Raw genomic sequence first — 19174 nt, 5'->3', positions numbered from 1 at the left:
GCTTTAGTGGGCAAAGAAAAAAAATGATCAGCAATGATGATTTAAACTACAACTACTCCAGTAAAAGATTTAGTACATATTATGTTATTCCCTGTATCATTATTTGGGTTGGTTATCACACTCTCAGTCCTGGGTCATATACATCTTTTAAATTTTAAAATACCTATGAGTATGCATATGATTTTACAACTTTATCATTCTTTCACAGGATCTGATTTTCCTATAGTCCTGTTCTATAGATAAATGTAACATATATTCTCTTTCTGATTGAACAGCCCTTTTCCTTGCCTTTTAGACAGTTTTCGGTGTCTTTTTATGTTCAAATTGGATGCTTTAACTATATTATTTTAGGGGTAGAATCCGTCTCTTCCCTTTTGTTTGTTTTCAGGCTTCAGAGTATTCTGCCTCTTGGTTTAAGTTTCACATAATTATAACCCAGATGCCTGTTCAAGTTGACCTGATAAAATAAGATCTGGATAAGATTAACTCCAAAATTTCAATTCCATGTTCTGTCGAAATCCAAAGCCCTCCCTGAGAATCCTGTGAGTTCTCTGGAACTTACATCTGCTTTGCCTTTAATCATCTTGATTATGCACCAAATTGCCCAGAGTTATGCCTGGTTAATTTATAAACTTTCATATTCTTTTTATTTATATCACACATCTACATTATAGTTAAATAGTGATATTTATGTGATTATTTGGTGAATATTTGTCAGTACCTCTAGGCTGTGAGCCCTGTGAAGTGAGCAGGGATGCTCTCAATTTTATTACCCATTCCTACTATCTGGTACGTAGTAGGCTCTGAAGATTGACTCAAAATATAAGAAAGGAATAACTGAAGAAGGCTTGAGATAAGAGCACAGAAAGAGAAGTTAGCCTTGAAAAGAAAGTGGTGGTTGGGGGGGAAAAGAGAGAGAGGGAAAGGGAGAGGGAAAAGGAGAGATCTTCCTTGAAGACAGATGAGAAGAAAAAATGGACGGAAAAGCATATTGAGATAGAAGTAAATAGAGAGGTTTCCCAGATGATCTCATCTCAGTTTCCCCAGAGTAGTAGAAAGTGGGTGGATTGGAGTTTATATAAAATTGAGAATATGGAGGATGATAACAACATAGATAAATTTTCTCATAGCTAATGAGCCAGGATTCAAACCCATGCTAACTGCTCATAGATCTCGTAATCCTTTAACTATACTGCCTCCTAAAATGCAGCAATCCAACAGAAGATAATGAAGTTAGGACTCTTACTTTTTTGAAAAAATATTTTCTTGTCAGCAATCAAAGTGTTAGGGAGGTAAGTTTATATTGGGCAGAACCTAGAAAAAAGAGAAAATATGTTCTACATTCATTAGAGTGGGATCCTGAAAATAAAGCATCCAGTTGTTTGTCTTTCATGAAGTTAATGCCATGAAAACATACTGAAAGAGTGTTTCAACACACTGCTATACTAGTTCAGAAGAGATTATTATTTTATTAAGATGAGCTTTGTTTCCTTTTTATAAACTACTTTATTGCAGTATGATTGATATGTAAAAAGCTGGTCATGTTTAATGTATACAACTAGATGATTTGGGGCATAAGTATACACTTGTGAAACCACCACCACTATCAAGGCCTTCACCACCCAAAGGTTCCTCTGACTCCCTTTATTATTATTGTTTTTATTATTATTATTAATAGTTTATGGTAAGAACACTTAACATAAGATCTTAGTAAATTTGCGTGCAATTATCCAGTTTTACCGGCACCATTTATTAAAGAGATTATACTTTCCCCATTTTGTTCTGTTGGAACCATTGTTGAAGATCCTTGACTGTAGTAAGCATGGGTTTATTTTTGGGCTCTCTCTCCTGTTATGTTGGTCTATGTGGCAGCTTTTATGCCAGTATCATACTGTTTTTATTACCACAGCTTTGTAATATAGTTTGAAATCAGGAAGTGTGATGCCTCCAGCTTTGTCTTCCTTCCTCAAGACTGTTTTGACTATTGGGGGGTCCTTTGTAATTCCGTATGAATTGTAGGATTGTTTTTTCTACTTCTGTGAATAATGCCTTTGGAATTTTGGTAGGAATTGTATTGAATTGGTAGATTGCTTTGGGTTTTATCGACATTTTAACAATATTAATTCTTCCAATCCATGAACATGGGATATCCTTCTATTTATTTATTTGTTTATTATTTTAGTTTATTCTTTAGTTTCTTTAATCAATGCTTTACAGTTGTCAGTATACAGATCTATGACCTCCTTGGTTAAATTATTCCAAAGTATTTACTGAATAATCATTATTAGTATAGAAATGCAACTGATTTTATATTGTTGATTTTTATCATGCAATTTTACTGAATTTATTATTAGTTCTAACAGTTTTTTGGTGGTATCTTTAGAGTTTTCTATATATAGGATCATGTCATCTGCCGAAAGAGACAGTTTTACTTCTTCCTCTCCAATTTGGATGCCTTTTATTTCTGTTTCTTGTCCAGTTGCTCTGGCTAGTACTTCCAGTACTATGTTAAATAAAAATGGCAAGAATGGACATCTTTGTCTTGTTTTGGTCTTAGAGGAAAGGCTTTTAGCTTTTTACTGTTGACTATCATGTTAATGGTGGGCTTGTCATATATGGCCTTTATGGTGATGATATACATTCCTTGTATACCTAATTTGTTGAGAGTTTTTATCATGAAGGATGTTGAATTGTGTTAAATGCTTTTGCAGCACCTACTGAGAAAATATGATGTTTATCCTTCATTCTGTTAATGTGGTATATCACATTTATTGATTTGCATAGGTAGTACCATTCTTGCATCCCAGGGATAAATCCACTTGGATATGCTGTATGAACATTTTAATATACTGTTGATTCAATTTGCTAGCATTTTGTTGAGGATTTTTGCATCTATATTTGTCAGAGATGTTGGCCTGCACTTTTCTTTTCTTGAAGTATCCAAATCAGGCAGCTTTGGTATTAGGGTAATGCTGGCCTCCAAATGAGTCTGGAAACGTTCCCTTCTCTTTAATTTTTTGGAAAAGTGTGAGCAGCATTGATATTAGTTCTTATATATTTGGTAGAATTCACTAGTGAAACATCTGATCTTGGTTTTTTTCTTTGTTGGGAAATTTTAAATTATTGATTCAATCTTGATCTGTCCAGATTTTCCATTACTTCATGATTCAGTCTTCGTAGCCTGTGTATTTCTAGGAATTTACACATTTCTTCTAGGTTATCCAATTTGTTGCTACATAATTGTTTATCATAATCTCTTACAATTCTATGTACTTCTGTGGAATCAATTGTAGTGTCTCCTGTTTCATTTACAATTGTATTTATTTGAGTCTTTTCTCTCTCTCTTTTTTTTTTAGTTAGTCTAGCTAAAGGTCTGGCAATTTTGTTTATCTTTTCATGAAACCAACTAATTTTTTATTGTTCTTTTCTGTTGTTTTTCTAGTTCCTATTCCATTTATTTGTTTTCATCTTCATTATTTCCTTCCTTCTTTAACTTTGGGCTTAGTTTGTTCTTCTAGTTCTAGTTTCTTGAGGTGTAAAGTTTGGTTGTTTTTTTTAGATCTTCCTTTTTTTCTTAATGTAGGCATTTATTGCTATTAACTTTTCTCTTAAAACTGCTTTTGGGCTTCCCCGGTGGCGCAGCGGTTGAGAGTCCGCCTGCCGATGCAGGGGACACAGGTTCGTGCCCCGGTCCGGGAGGGTCCCACATGCCGCGGAGCCGCTGGGCCCGTGAGCCATGGCCACTGAGCCTGCGCGTCTGGAGCCTGTGCTCCGCAGCGGGAGAGGCCACGGCAGTGAGAGGTCCGCGTACCGAAAAAAAAAAAAAAAACTGCTTTTGCAGCATGTCATAAGTTTTTGTATGTTATTTTCATTTGTCTCAAGATATTTTAAAATTTTCCTTTGATTTCTTCTTTGATCCATTGGTGTTCAGGAATGTGTTGTTTAGTTTTAATATATATGTGAATTTTCTAATTTTACTCCTATTATTGCTTCCTATTACTATTGCACATATCATGTGGGTGAAGAAGATACTCGATATGATTTCAGTCTTAAATTTAAGACCAGTTTTATGGCTTAACATATGATCTATCCTGGAGAATGTTCTGTGTATACTTGAGAATATATATTCTGATGCTATCAGATGGCATGCTTTGTATATGTCTATAGTCCACCATAAGTGGTGCTGTAGGCTTTATTAATTCTTTTTAATTGTTTTTTCTTTTTGTAACTCTGACTAGATAATTTCAAATGATCTGTCCTTGAGTTCACTGATCTTTTCTTTTGCATGCTGTAGTCTGTTGTTTAGTCTCTCTAATGGATTTGTAGTTCATTTATTATGTTCTTCGGCTCCAGGATTTCTGTTTGGTTCTTTTTTTACGGTATCTTTTTATGAAACTTCTCATTTTATTCATGTATTATTTTCCTGATTTTGTTGAGTTGTCTATCTGTGTTCTTTTTTATCTAACTGAGCTTCTTTAAGATGATTATTTTGAATTCTTTTTCAGGCAATTAATAAATCTCCTTTTCTTTGGGGTCAGCTACTAGAGTTTATTTTGTTCCTTTGGTAATATCATATTTCTTTGAGTCTTCATGTTCCTTGAAACCTTGTATTCCTGTCTTCACATTTGAAGAAGCAGTCACTTTTCTCCAGGTTTTACTGACTAGCTTCAGGGAGAAAGGTCTTCATGAGTCAGCCTTGCCAGAGATACTGGGGGTCTCTTAGATTCTTTCTATGGATGCACTTGCTCCATTCCTCTTGTTCCCTGTGAAGAAGTCTTAGATTCTGTGCCTTCTCTCTTTTTTTTTTTTTTTTTTTTGCGGTACACGGGCCTCTCACTGTTGTGGCCTCTCCCGTTGCGGAGCACAGGCTCTGGACGCGCAGGCTCAGCGGCCATGGCTCACGGGCCCAGCCGCTCTGCGGCATGTGGGATCTTCCCGGTCTGGGGCACGAACCCGTGTCCCCTGCATCGGCAGGCGGACTCTCAACCACTGCACCACCAGGGAAGCCCTGTGCCTTCTTGTGATCCCACAAAGCCAGGCCAGGTGTTGAGAGCCTCCTATTTATTTTCTCTAGGGCAGTACCCTGAAGTGTTTGTTCAGCATTGTGCCCCTTTTCCCAATCCAGCAGATTCAGCTGGATGCCAATATCTGTGTGCTGTCTGTGGGAGCTCGCATGCTTTGTCTGCAGGGGAGCATGGCGTGTTGGCTACAAGAGGGGACTGCATGGAGCACTGCATGGTGCACAGTGGCTAATCATGGGGTCTGCAGGTGGGGGTCCTACTGGGTTCATGGTCAGGGCTCTTATTAGAGTCTGTAATCTAGTTAGTAGGATCTGCTGCTGGTGGTTGATATCTGTATACTGGTTTCTGTGAGCTCCTACCCTTTTTCTCTACTCTTTGCTGTCCCCAAATTATTTAGCTATTTCAATCCTCTCAATGTTCTGGGTGTGGAGAGATGGAAATGGGACTCTTGGACACCTTCCTGCAAGGCTGGGGAGCCAAGTGTTCACTGTTTTCGCTTTTCCCAATGGGAGAAGTTGCAGGCCAAGGTGAGTCTCTCTTGGTCTGAGCTGTGTTGCCTTGGGAGAGAGGTGACATGGGTAAAATGAAACTGTTCTTCTTATCCTCTTCAGTGCTTCTGTTCTTTGATGTTTTTGCTCCACGTGGTTACTGGAACCTCTCAGTTGTTCTCCCAGGCTTTCGTAAAGGTATTCTCATTATTGTTATTGTTAAAATCAGTATTTCTTTAGGGGTATGACATATGGAACTTCCTATTTCATCATCTCACTGACGTCCAGAAGAGATCATTCTTTATTTCAGTAGGTCTCAAATATCCAGTGATATTTCATAGAACATTAAAGTTATTTAAGTAACCTCACCTTTTAATTGACTCAGTGACAAAGTTAGTGAAAACTTCTATAGGATATGAATAGGGTGACATTAGATTTAGGTAGAATCAAGAGGCTGCATGTGAGTATCAGACATCAGAGCAGGCAATGTTTTGAGTTCAGATGAGCTTGAAGAATCTGAGTCTTAAAAGTCAACAAACAAGTAAAAATCCAGAGGCTAGGATAGTTTGGGGAATGGCTGTGGAGAGCAGGAACTGGGGTGAACTTATTCCTACAATAGAGGATGTTTTCTGACATGAAATCACAGCCAGAACACCTAAAATTACTAGTTTCTTCTTGTAATACTTATAGGTGTATAGATTTCAAAGTTAATCAACTTTTCCTATCATTACAATGCTGGAAACAGGTTAACTGTCCCTATCACATCTACTAATTGCATTTGAGCAATCAAAGAAAAATTCTCTTGCCCTCAGTGTCTCTTCTTAATGATGATGTCACATTGGAGGGACATTTTCAAAAAGGTTTTAATTGGTCAATTATTGTTATGAAAATTGGAGTGGAATGTTTGTACTAAATTAGTGAGCCAAAGAGGACATGGTAAAAATGGCAAATGAAATAAGGAGGTATATTTAGATGTAAATGAATCCTTGTCTGGTGGGCAAGCCCATGGTTGGGATTATCGTCTCACCAAAAAAATTATGCATTGGATAAAGAAAATGTTAAATTTGGCATTTGTAAAATTCATTTCTTTTTAAAAATTTGTTTCCATCTAAAAGAGAAAAGTGGAGATACTCAGTAGAGAAGTAGAAAAATAGGAAGGAAATAGAGGCATGAAAGGAAGAATTCTTCTGAATAATTTTAAGATATTTAAACAATTTTCTGTAAGATCTATTTGTAGTTTATATTTTACATTATATCATATAATATGTGAACATTACACAGTACTATTTTTCCTTTTTGTATAATTGTTTTAATATTATTTTTCTTTCCATAATGATTTTCTCTCCCTAACTTGGCCTAGAGCTGTAGCTTTTAAAATTTTATCCTGGCTACTTTAGATCCCCTAATATTTATCATAACATGATATAGTACAACCATCAGTGTAAGATTGTATCTATACACAATATACACACACAATATACATATACCTCTCTATATATGTAAATATATATGATTGTGCACTCTGAAGATCAATGATTTTCAGTGTGTATATTTGTGTGTAAAGACTCACACATGCACACACATTCTGAAGTTCACTATATGATTTCATTTTATGTTAAAGGTTCTACAGAGAGCTTTCATTTTATACGAACTAGTTCTCCAATTATGACATTATGCTCAAACCTTGAAAGGCTTCCTCTCTTACTGTATTTTAAGAAAGAATCCTTAGAGCCTCATCTTCTCCACCTTTTCTTCAAAGTCTGTAGATTATCTTGACTTCTGTTGCCTGAAGACATATCTAAAGGAAACCTTAAAAATACCATGTCAGATTTCAATGGTGGGAAATGGCTGGAAGTTATAATCAACAGGAAGATGGAATTTTACTTTTAAAATGAATAATTAAAATTTAGAATTGTCTTTGATACGTTAGTATTAAGGTTAATTAGATTGTATGACTTACAGTGAGGCATAACGAAAACAGTATTGAATTAGGTGTTATAAGACCTTAATACTTGTTTGAGCTTCACCATTTAATAGCTTAATGACCTTGGGCAAGACAGTCTCAGCCTCACTCACCGTCAATTGAAATGTGTGGTTAACAATATCTTTACTGCCCACCTCTTTATAGTGTTGTCAAGATGAGATAATATATGTGAAAATATTTTGTAAACAATGAAGTGCTAAATGAAAACGACAATTGTAAAGAACTGTTAATATGTGCCAGACACTGTATTAAGCATTCATATCATTCTTACAGCAGTTTTATGAGATAAACAATGTTAATATTCCAGTTTTACACATCAGGAAGGTGAGGCTTACAGTACGTAGGACACCCGAGTGAGCTCACACCATTAGTGAATGGGAAGGGCAAGATTTGAATACAGATTTGGCTGACACTAGAATCAATGCTCATAATTTCACAATTTTTGTCACTGCCCTGAATAATAATTGCTTTATAGAATGATACATGAACTGGGTGAGGCAGTAAAAACACAGTTGTCTTTATCATCACATGTGAATTCCAAATGTGAAAACAAAATACTAATTATTTTTTCCTAAAAATAGAATATCATGGAGTTCTAACCATCTAAATGTGTTTTTCCTTTAGAATTTAATTGTCTTGGATCCACTCACAGTGACTGAGGAGGAAACAAGACCCTCCCTAGAGAAACGCCTCGAAGCCATTATCAGTGGGGCTGCTCTGTTGGCTGACTCTTCCTGCACGAGGGATTTCCATCGGGAGCGAATTATCGCAGAATGCAATGCCATTCGCCAGGCTCTGCAGGACCTGCTTTCAGAGTACATGAACAATGTAGGTAACTGGTTTTCCCCCACCCCGTCCGTTGGGTATGTGCTGAGGTTCTCTCGGTGTACAAAATCCGATAAATGACAAATGGGTACCTGATTTTACATGGATTGGCCTTTTGGGTGCATTCTGCGTGGGTTGCTCCCAGAGTGCAGCAAGGAGACAGGAGTTTCTAGGGATGGAGTTCAACCAGAAGGTTATTTATACATGATTGTTTTGCTTGAGACAGTATCTAAATACTAGTTGAAGAAGGCAGTCAGGATTGGAGAAAGGAAACTGGAGTTGCGCATCAGTTTAAAGGATAAAAAGAAGACAAAGAAAAGGGCAGGTTCCTCCGGATTATGTTGGTGAATAACAAAGTTAGAATTTAGGTGGTATTGGGATAAAGTCAATGCTGTAGGGATCGGGGGCCATTTCTGAAGGTGTAATTTGGATCGCTTTTAACCTTTTTCAAATGTGACAATGTCATAGATTTTTTGCAATTTTAGCCATCTCTCAGGAATGTTAGAAACAATGTCTAAATTTAGACAAATGCAAAAGTATTTGTTTCAAGGTCCTTTTGATATAATTTCATATATATATTTGTGATATATTCTTTTTGTATATATATCTACATCCATCTATGGAGTATCTATGACTACTCTTACATTCAAAACTTAGATATATTTTTAAAATAAGGAAGACATTGTCAGTTATATATTGATCATGAATATTGACTCCTTAAATAATAGAGGTAAAAAAAAGAAAAATTTATAATGGGAATATTTTGTTCATCTGCTTTATTATAAATGGAATAATTCAAGAGTTATGAGGGTATATTTTGAAAATGATTAGTTAAAAAGCATACGATTTTTTAGGTGTGAGATTGAAGAGTTAGGATTTTTCAGTATAAGTAATTTATGTGAATAATTCAAATGTGCTAAAATTAGTGAGCTTTAGGCTTCTTCAACACATTTGATGTATCTCCACACTCTTAATATTTGATGACTTTGGCTTCTGACCAAAAATCTCTTGCCTGTCAAGAAATCACAGTTGTAAAGCAGATTTTGTTAATAAGAGGACCATATTCGTAATGTCATGTCCTGCTTCTGAAGTTGGAATATCACAATTTTTAGCATATAATATATTTTTAAAGATTTTTAAAGAGAATTCATGAGTTACAAGAAACTCAGAAGGTAATATTCTGTTGGAATTCCTTCTCCCCTGATCTGTAAACTATTCAAATTAGTAGTTTCATTTTATAGATAAAATATGGTAAAGTTATACATAAGTTTATTTTATCTATAAATTATAGATAAATTTACTTTATTAAATATAAAGAAAGTTATTCTATTCTTTTAAATACAAACATAACAGATGCACATGCACACACTCACCCACATACATAGGCAGGGATGGCCACGTAATTGTGGAGCCCAGTGCCCAGTGCAAAATGAAAATGTAAGGCCTGTTCAAAAGCCTGGAAAAAAAGAAAGTTTTTTCCTTTTTTTTACAGTCTTTATTGACCCAAGAAAGGTTATTTTTATTTGCTATTTAATGTTTGGTTGTTTGGTTCTCTAGGGTATAGGGATACTTTTGGACTTTTGGGAGCACATAGACCCTCACAGATTTCTTTAGCCTTACCCCGTAACCCCCACCCATCCTGCCTTGTACCAAGGGCCCCACCAGGAATGGAGGGTGGCAGCAATTGCTGGGTTGTGGAGCAGGTGGCTGAGGACCTGTCCCTTGAAGGCACTGGGAGGCAGGACTGCATGTTAAGTCTAGGGCGTATGCTTTATTGCCCCATCAGACTTCACTTATCTACACAAATTGAAAGGTAAAATTGTTAAGACTTTCAAAACTGTGATAGCAGAGCATTAAAAACCAAACACAGGGCTCCTTTCTGAGCATGCTGCCTTTTGCCCAGTGGCAGGACGCTGAAGTTGCTCTTGTACGTAGTAAACATATACCATATAAAAATAATGGTGATTTTATGGCTTTCTTCAACGTTGGGTTAAAAACTGTTCATACAAAGGGTGAAGTGATGGGCACATTCTGCCCTGGGTGCAATCATTAAGAAGATGCATTGCCTCTAGAAATTTATAAAAAATAATAAAGCCAACTAAAAGTTGGTCTGCACCAGCAATTCTCTAAGTCAGTGATAATGTTTTTCATAAATTCATTTTTTCTCTAAATCCTAAATAATTGCTGTAGTTATTGTTGAGTTTTAATAATATATGTGTATGTATGATTCAAATTAACACATTTTTATGACTATCCTTCGGTAAACATTATATTCTTTATGGATTTAAACAGCAGATTCAGAATAAACAATGATGACAGTGATTGTAAAGACAGAGAACCAGAGTTACTTTAATTCTGTTATTTCATGTGATCACTTGGAATTTTAATTTAAATTTTAAAATTATAACAATGAAACTGTGAATTGCAGGGGGTAATATTTTTGTTAGGTAAATGTAAATTTCATACATGAAATATTTCATTCAATTTGAATAGTAACTTTGAAATTTGTTTTCCTTCTGAAAATTGTCAATTGCTTTAAAGAACAAATCAGGAAAATAATGATTATCACTGAAAAGTAATTTTGTCATATAGAGGACGGGGGCATTTAAAAAGTATCTGGGTATCAAATATGCTAAGTGAGGCACTGAAAATATGTATGCATTTTTGTACATTTACTGCTTTTTTTCTTAATGAGGTTTTAATCTGATGTTCAGTTTCAAGGCCCATTTGTCAAGTATACAAAACTTATTTATGTTACTAATATCCTTCTGTTAGATATTTTGGTTTATAAAAGGTAAGTTCTGTGTTAGGAGAGTGAAGTGGAAAGACTCTTCCGTCTATAATATCCAAATAATGGAGATCAAAGGTAAGTAGCTTTTTTTTAGCTTGTCCAGATAATTATTTTAATTTTAATTTTTTAAGGGTAGACTTAATTGTAGGAATTCAAGTATTTCTCACTTATTTAATTGATTAGATTGCACTACTCTTCATGCCTGATGGAGACTTTCTTCTTCCTTCCTCTCTCCCCCATGTTTCCTCTTCTCTCCTTCCGGCAAAGGAGTACAAACATCCCCTGAAATATCTCTCCCTCATGGCACCTTCCCCTTTATAACTCTCATTCCTGGTGGAATTCCTGTGTTGCCTTCTCCACTGGTCAGAAGCTCTAGGAGAGCGAGGGCTGTGTCCCTGGCCCTGCCACTGAACCTTTCAGGTAGCAGGTGCTCAGTAATTACTATTTGGATACAGGTAAATTGAATTAGCACTTGCTTCTTCTCAGTTTTTAAAATTAAAATGGCAATGTGCCTGAAGCAATTAATTTGTAATTATTTATTTATATGATAACTGTGGAGAAAATGTAGGGAGGGTTAATAGTGAGAACAGGAATACAAGAAAGAGCGAGCACAGAGGTGAGAAAACTTGTTCTGTGGGTGATCTAAAAATATTTATATATTCCTTTTTCCCAGGGCATAATGTTAAGTACTTGTTGAGGAAGGCATTTTTCTTCAGGGAATGAAAGACTTACCGTGTGTGTGGGTAATGTCTGGTGACCTGCCCTCATGTTGGTGTAGAGATGAGAGCAGGAGTTAAGTTATACAGCGGTGGTTCACAGGATCAGAAACCCATTTATATATTAACATTTTATTGATAAGTACAACCTATTAATAAACAAAAATATGCATTTATATCATTATGAAAAGCACTCGAAAAGCAGTATAATAGTTCCTTTTTATATAAAAGTGCAGAATTTTAGGCTTAATGTGACTATCTGACCAAGCCAATGAATATTGGAATTAAAAAGCAGGAACCAGTCTGGAAAAACTATGGGGTGGGTGTATTATCAGAACACATTTCCAGGTTTCTTTTTACTCTAGGTTTCTATCACCAATAATGCTTCTCTATAACTGTTTCTTCAGCTTTAACGGAAGGGAATGTACTTCCCTGAAACTAGCTGAACTCAAAACTTTCTCAGTTTGCTCAAAAATTTTAGGACGACTCTCATACTTAAGTCCTCAACTTCCTAGTTTAAGGAATGTTGTGTCTCATTTGGTGGGCCTGATTTGCTTTTCAGATTAGTTTGGAGCTTTTGTTATTGACCTATGTTGATCAAGTAAATGCTTAAATATAATTCAGATGCAGTAAAGATAACCAGGAGAAGTTAAAGCACAATTAACTCTCATCAGGATCTGTGGATCTTTTATGTGAATGTGACTTCAAGGCTTCAAATTTTGCAAGTTTACTGAGTCCAGAGCAGTTCAGTAGTGGGGAATAAACGCAGTTTATGTTGTTCTCAGGCTCAGTTCACATGCCCAGTTTGAGTCTAAATAACTTCCTTAACAGATCAGCAAGTCTCGATCATTTTTTGACTGAAGCTCTAGGTTCAATAAGTTCAATGTCTTGTCACGTTAGTAAGAAATTAGCAGGATGTGAGTCCAGATGGGTCTATAACAAGTAAAACAGACAACCACCTAACCATATGATCATATATGTTTGCTCTAATATTTTCATTCTAAATATACATGTATATTAGTTTAAATATATATATGTTTTCTATTGCTGCTGTAACAAATTATCACAAACTTAGTGGTTTAAAAGCAACACAATAATTATTTTACAACTGTGTAAGCCGAGAGTCTGACACAGGTGTCAATGGGCTGGAAATGAAAGTGTCAGTAGGGCTGCATTCTTTTCTGGAGACTGTAGGGAGGAATCCATTTCTTTGCCTTTTCCAGTTTCTGGAGGTCACCCACATTCCCTGGCTCAATGCCTTCTTCCTCCATCTTCAAACACAGCAGTGTCACATTGTTCTAACCTTGCTTCTGTCCTCACATCTCTTTCTCTGACCACAGTCAGGAAAAGTTTTCCACTTTTTAGGACTCATGTGATTAGATAGGGCCCACCAATATTATTCAGGATAATCATCCCACCTTAATTACTTGTGCAAAAGTTCCTTTTGCTATGTAATGTAACAGTCACAGGTTCTGGGAATTTGGATATGGGCATCTTTGGGAGGCTCATGGCCATATACCTAGTACTAGTCTTTCCTAGTCTCTTCTGTGGAATCATTATCAATCTTTACGTTTCAAATCCATTGTAGTTAGTATCCTTTACTCACTTTATGTTCTGTGATGGCAGATCACGTCTGTTTTATGTACTGTTTTATCCCCAGTCCTAGGCACAATGCCTGGCATTTTAGAAAAGGCTAGATTGTAGTTTTGAATGAAAGAATGAATAAAATTATTACATATTGTATATAGCAAGTAATGGAGAAAAAGCTTCTCCGATATTAAATGGAATGGGTTTCAAGCATCTACTAAATTTATATAATAGACTGCCTGTTGTAATAAAAGGTTTTATTTTGCAAAGCATAGGTCTCTGCTAAAAATCGATGTGAATATTCAGCAACAAAATTTTCTCATCACAGTCTCTTCACTTGAATCTACCTCTCGCTATGGTTTGAAACAGGATTTTTATTCATTGAAAAAATATACTCCAGGGAACATTCAGAATCAGAGAAAGTTTAACTTTTGTCTTTTAAAACTTAGAAGTATATTTTTCTAAGATATTTCTGCTGATTTTGTTATGCCTCCAGGATTGGTTAGGTCTAGTCCATCTTCTCTGATGTACAATATAGTTAAGAAATTCTTCATGTAGATGGGGTGGAACAACGAGGCTCTCTGAAAAAGGAAGGATCTTAGAGGGAAATCAGTTATTTTTAAATGGTGGTTTCTCTATAATTGGTGAAAATAGAGTTGGAGATGGGTGGCCATCATGCTTTAGTACTAAGAATCAGCAGACATGAATTTTTCCTGGGGCTGGGTTGAAATCATGTCAATGTTAACTTTGGATGTGTTGTTGAAGAGAGAGGAACTTCAGGTGATGTATAATTATTACTGAAGATAACACTCAGGTTGGTATTTTACTATAGGGGGATGTTAGAGGGCTGAAGGAGAGATGGCATTGCTAGAGTAAATGAGTCAGGCCTGGCCTGCATGAAAGGACCAATTGGTATTTGTAGACCTCACTTGCCCAATATTTTCTTTTGGTGTTTTATGTGAAAGCGTATTGTTGGTCCTCATTATATATTTGTTGAGTGAATAAAAAGCAAATGGATTGGCTTTTGTCATTCAGAGACCAATTTCATTTGTATGTCTTGGGTTTAATGCATTCCCAGTCTTGGGGAATTATAAGGATCCAATGAAGAAAACAAAGAGATGTTATGGGGTTTTCTTGCATATAAGGCCTCCACCTCTCTCTTGAAAATCCATTTTGAAATTAATTTCAGCCTTATTTCTCATGATGTTGGGCTGAAGCCGTTAGGATGATCTATATGCAAATGACTATTCAAATACTAGAGACAGGTTAGAATTAAAATTCTAAAAATGTACAGGCAGCTTCCAAATCTATTTCCTTTTCTCCATTTCTTTGTTCATTCATTTGTTCCTTCCTTCCTTCCTTCATGGACTGCATATTAGAACTGATCCATTATTGGATCAGGTACACTGTATTAGACACTTTACATTTTTATATTCTTAAATTTGTCAATTACACCATAGTGGTGGCTGATTTTTGAGTGGTTGATTATGTTGGAGACCCTGTGTTTTAGTTTATAGATCTGAATTTTACAGCCTCAGTTAATGAAGAAGTAAGAGGAGGAAGATAAGTAAATAGTATCCAGTACAGGTTTGTACAATATTAGATATGCCAAAATCAGAGAGATGAACCAAACTCAGATTAGAACATGATATCGAGAATCTAAAAAAGAATGGGTATATGTATATGTATAACTGAGTCACTTTGCTGTACACCTGAAACAAACACAACATTGTAAATCAACTCCAGTAAAAGTTTTTTAAAAAAGAACGTGAGATTGAAATCTAAGAACATATAAAGGAATTATCAAAATCAAGGAGACTGGAGACAGATTTTGAAGCTGGGATATAGGAACCAAGAATTCAACAATTAGGGAGCTGAGAGAAATAATAAATGGTGGGGCGTCTGGTTAAATGGGCAAAAATTGGTTTTTTCTTCCTTGCTTTCTTTTCTGTGCCTGTTTTAAGGACTAGATAGTGGGCAGGTATCTAGTCTATCAATTGTTTGGAAATAAGGTGGTAAAATACTATTGTTTCAGCTGATTTGGGGTCTAATCTTATTCCTCTCCTAAAGGTTCCTGAGTTCCTTCGAGGACTGATTATTAAATAATTACTCTGAGTCTTTCTTAACAAGCTAAATCGTGCTAATAATGATCACTTTGGGATTTAAAAGGAGCTTATGCAGTGCTCATCGGGGAAAAGGAGGCATCTAGATTCCTCTTTTGAGGGAATGAACCTTTTCATGGATCTCTTATTTGTGATCTAATGTTCTAATTTCTCTTAAAAGTAAAAGTTAATCGAGAGAGCCCTACAGAGATGCAGGCTACATGAATACATGATTACTGAATTAATAAGAAAAGCTAAAATAACAAAGGTAGGCAGCTATAATTATTTCTAAAAAGGGGAAGGGGGACTAGCTGGATAGAACCAGAACACAGGAAGAGAAAAAGGTAATTTGTGTAAAATAAAAATAACTAGAAATTAATAGAGGATATCCTAAAGCGGCAAGACAGTCTGTGCCGAGAACAGTAACAGGTGAAAGTCCCTAAAGGTTATATCCTCTAGGCCAGACAGCCTGAAGGCTGAGAGTCTTTTGTTTTCATCTTTTGCTTTCCAGCAGAGACAGTGATGAGTTCTAATATTTGTGGTGCACGTTAGTCATTCACCTTGGAATTTTCTAAGTGATGAGAGTAGTAAAGATGTCTTTTGTTATGTTTGAGGTAACGCTTGGACCTAAGGATGGGGCCTAGTTGCCAGGAGAACCAACCATATAATTAGAGGATTGGAACTTTCAGTCCCACCTTCCAGAACCCCAGGGAAGGGAGAGGCGCTGGAGGTTGAGTTCAGTCACCAGTGGTCAATGATGTATTCAGTGATGCCTATGTAATGAAGCCTCCATAAAAACCTAAAAGGACAGGGTTCAGAGAGCTTCTGGATTGATGTGGATGTGGGGAGTCAGGAATAGTGGTGCACCTGGAGGGGCATGGAAGCTCTTCCCACATACCTTGCCCTGTGCACCTTTTCCATATGGCCGTTCTTGAGTTACAGCCTTTTATAATAAACTGGTAGTCTAGTAAGTAGTAGTTTCTCTGAGCCTGTGAGTGGCTCTAGCAAATTAATTGAACCTGAGGACGGGGTAGTGGGAACCTGTGATTTATAGCCAGTTGGTCAGAAGTATAGGTAACAATCTGAACTTGTGACTGGCATTTGAAGTGGGGTGACCTGGGGGAGGCAGTTTTGTAGGACTGAACCCTTACCTGTGGAATCTGGTGCCGTCTCGAGGTAAATAGTGTCAGAACTGAGTTGAATTGTAGGACAGCCAGCTGGTGTTCTGAGAATTGCTTGGATTCCCAGCCCACCCTCTGTGCCCCGCCATACCCTGCCACATTGGAATTTGTACTAGAACCTTTTATTGTTGAAACATATTCAATATTTCTTAATGAATTTGTAGGCAGGCTCTGAATAAAAAGTTATCATACCATTGTAAGTTTAGGATCAAAGGCCGGCTTGTAGCTTTATTTCTGTGCTATAGTAGGTTTAGCAGGGTCAGACACAGATGAGCAACTTGTGTAGTTGATTTGCTTGGCTATTGACTACACTTAATAATTAATTGGAGAAGACTATTAGTGATCTACAAATTGCCCCACCCTATTTGGATTCTTTTTTTAAAATCAGAAATTTTAATATGTTTTAAAGTCTTGTAACCATGATGAAAGAGCTTATTGAATTTTGACATGAATTTATTTGCTTGTTTTCTTCTGGGAGATAAATTGAAACTAGATTTGCCTTAATGTTTTCCTTAGAGATAACTATCACAGTTCGTATATGAGAAACTCAACTAAGGTTGTTGACTGACAAAAGTTTATTACTCCAAAATTGTTTGCTTTTATGTCCCAGAGTAGCTTTTAAGTATTTTAGTTTGATATTCCTATAAATTTGAAGTAAATCTCTAGTTGTCCTAGTGGATTTAGGTTATGAATATGATTCAGTGTGAGGGCATGGTACCTCATTTGCAAAATACTTTTCTTTCATTTACATATGGCAAGGATATATCTGTAAACATTTTTATCTCCCTGTAAAAAGTTGTTTCCTATCCATGGTAGGCAGAATAATGGCCCCCAACGGACGTCTGTGCTCATCCTTGGAACTCATGCATACTTTACATGGTACAAGGGATTTTGCAGATGTGATTCAGTACAGGGATTTGTGATGGAGTGATTTTCCTGGATTAAATGGATGGGCTCAATCTAATCAATTAAGTTTTTAAACCCAGAGAACCTTCCTTGGCTGGATCAGAGAAAGATGTGATGGAAAAAGGAGAGATTCAAAGCATGAGAGTCAGTTTGCCATTGCTGGCTGTATGGTCAGGCCACTCAAGATGGCTGTTCTCTTGCTCTCTGTACATCCCCTTTGTGACCAGGGCGTGCTTCACCTATATCTTACCCACCTGACTGACCTTCCTACATACTTATTCCAGGCCCCAGCTGGTGATTGTTCTTATCAAAGTGGTGGTGAGGGGCGTGCCTGTCTGCTGCTTTCCCTGGTAATTAATGAGCCCACCTGACGTCAATTCCCCTATAACTGGCAATCCGCCCTTCCCCCCACCCTCCCGCAGTGAAGACTGACGCCATGTTTTGCTGGCCGTCTGCTGCACATGGTGGGGTGTCGCTCCAGGACCTTGCTTCACACAGGTAAGCTCCCCTATCCATTAAACTATTGATGTCTCTGTTGCTGACTCCAGGCTCTTCCTTTGGTCTTGAAGCTGGGCAAGTACAGGGCTTGTAGGCCTGTCGGGTGCAGCCCGACAATTGGCAGAGTCAGATAGGAGACTGAGGAAACTCCTGTGAGCACCAAGACGTGGGGAAATACAGGACGGGGAATGGAAAGTTACAGGGGCCTCCACTAACATGTGGGGCCCGAAAGTTGCAAGTGTAATCTCGGCGTGGCTGGCCACTAACTTGTGGGGATCCAGAGTTGCAGGGGTAATCCTGAAAGTTGCAGGGATATCTGGGGTGGCTATCTAATGGGGGGCCTTGTGGTGGCTGTCCTTGATTCATGGGGCTGCCAAGAGATCTGGAGAACAGTGGCCTCTAACGGCTCTGCTGTTGTATCAAAATGAGCCTTCTGTCATTGGTTAAGCTAACTTTCTAAAGGAATTGTGCTTTTGAGATGTAAATGATCTACCTGGCCTCTCTGGACTTTAACCTTCCGTGATCTCTAGAAGTATAGGAGAAAAAAGAGCTTTTAGGTAAACCCTATAGAAATAATTATGTTTTGGGAATGTCTATCTAAAGTAGTCCCTCCATATTTTGGTAACTTGAAACTAAAGTTGAAAGAAGAGAATTCATGGGTCACTTCAAATAGGATAAAATATTGGAACATTAATTGCTGGGAGGGTCTAAGTTTATCTACCTCTACCTGCTTAAGAGAGGAAGACTAAAGCATTGTTTTCCAATCAGGAAATGCACAATTACTTGCTTCTTGGTTTTTGCCAGAGATTAAGGTTTTCAAGGGTTAAGATTATAATCAGTCATAATTCTTGTAACCAGGTTTCTTTATTGATTACATTGTGATCAGGTGTTTAACTGTGCCTTTTAGAGTTTTTGTCATTTATAGACAGTTATTGTTTTATTCTGATGCTTTTTTTGCAAAATTGCTTCATCTTCAAGAAGATTCATAGGAAGGACTTTTTGAGAGGTATAGGTCTCTGATAACTTACCACTGAACAGGGTAAGAAATTAAAGAATCCTAATGGAAAACCTGATG

At 36.9% G+C, this 19174-nt stretch overlaps 1 protein-coding gene across 1 annotated transcript in view; it reads left to right on the top strand.

Moving 5' to 3' along the window:
- CTNNA3 (catenin alpha 3) overlaps window positions 1-19174 on the top strand; it is a 1656790-nt gene that overhangs the window by 476646 nt on the left and 1160970 nt on the right. Inside the window, exon 7 of the mRNA XM_060125436.1 lies at window positions 8118-8321. Within this exon, the coding sequence (XP_059981419.1) occupies window positions 8118-8321 (204 nt within the window). The remainder of the gene's footprint in view (window positions 1-8117; window positions 8322-19174) is intronic.

This window comes from Lagenorhynchus albirostris, chromosome 16 (assembly GCF_949774975.1).
Source record: "Lagenorhynchus albirostris chromosome 16, mLagAlb1.1, whole genome shotgun sequence".
Lineage (NCBI taxonomy): Eukaryota > Metazoa > Chordata > Mammalia > Artiodactyla > Delphinidae > Lagenorhynchus > Lagenorhynchus albirostris.
The sequence above is the reverse complement of the archived record's forward strand: the minus strand, read 5'-3'. Positions and strand labels throughout refer to the sequence as shown.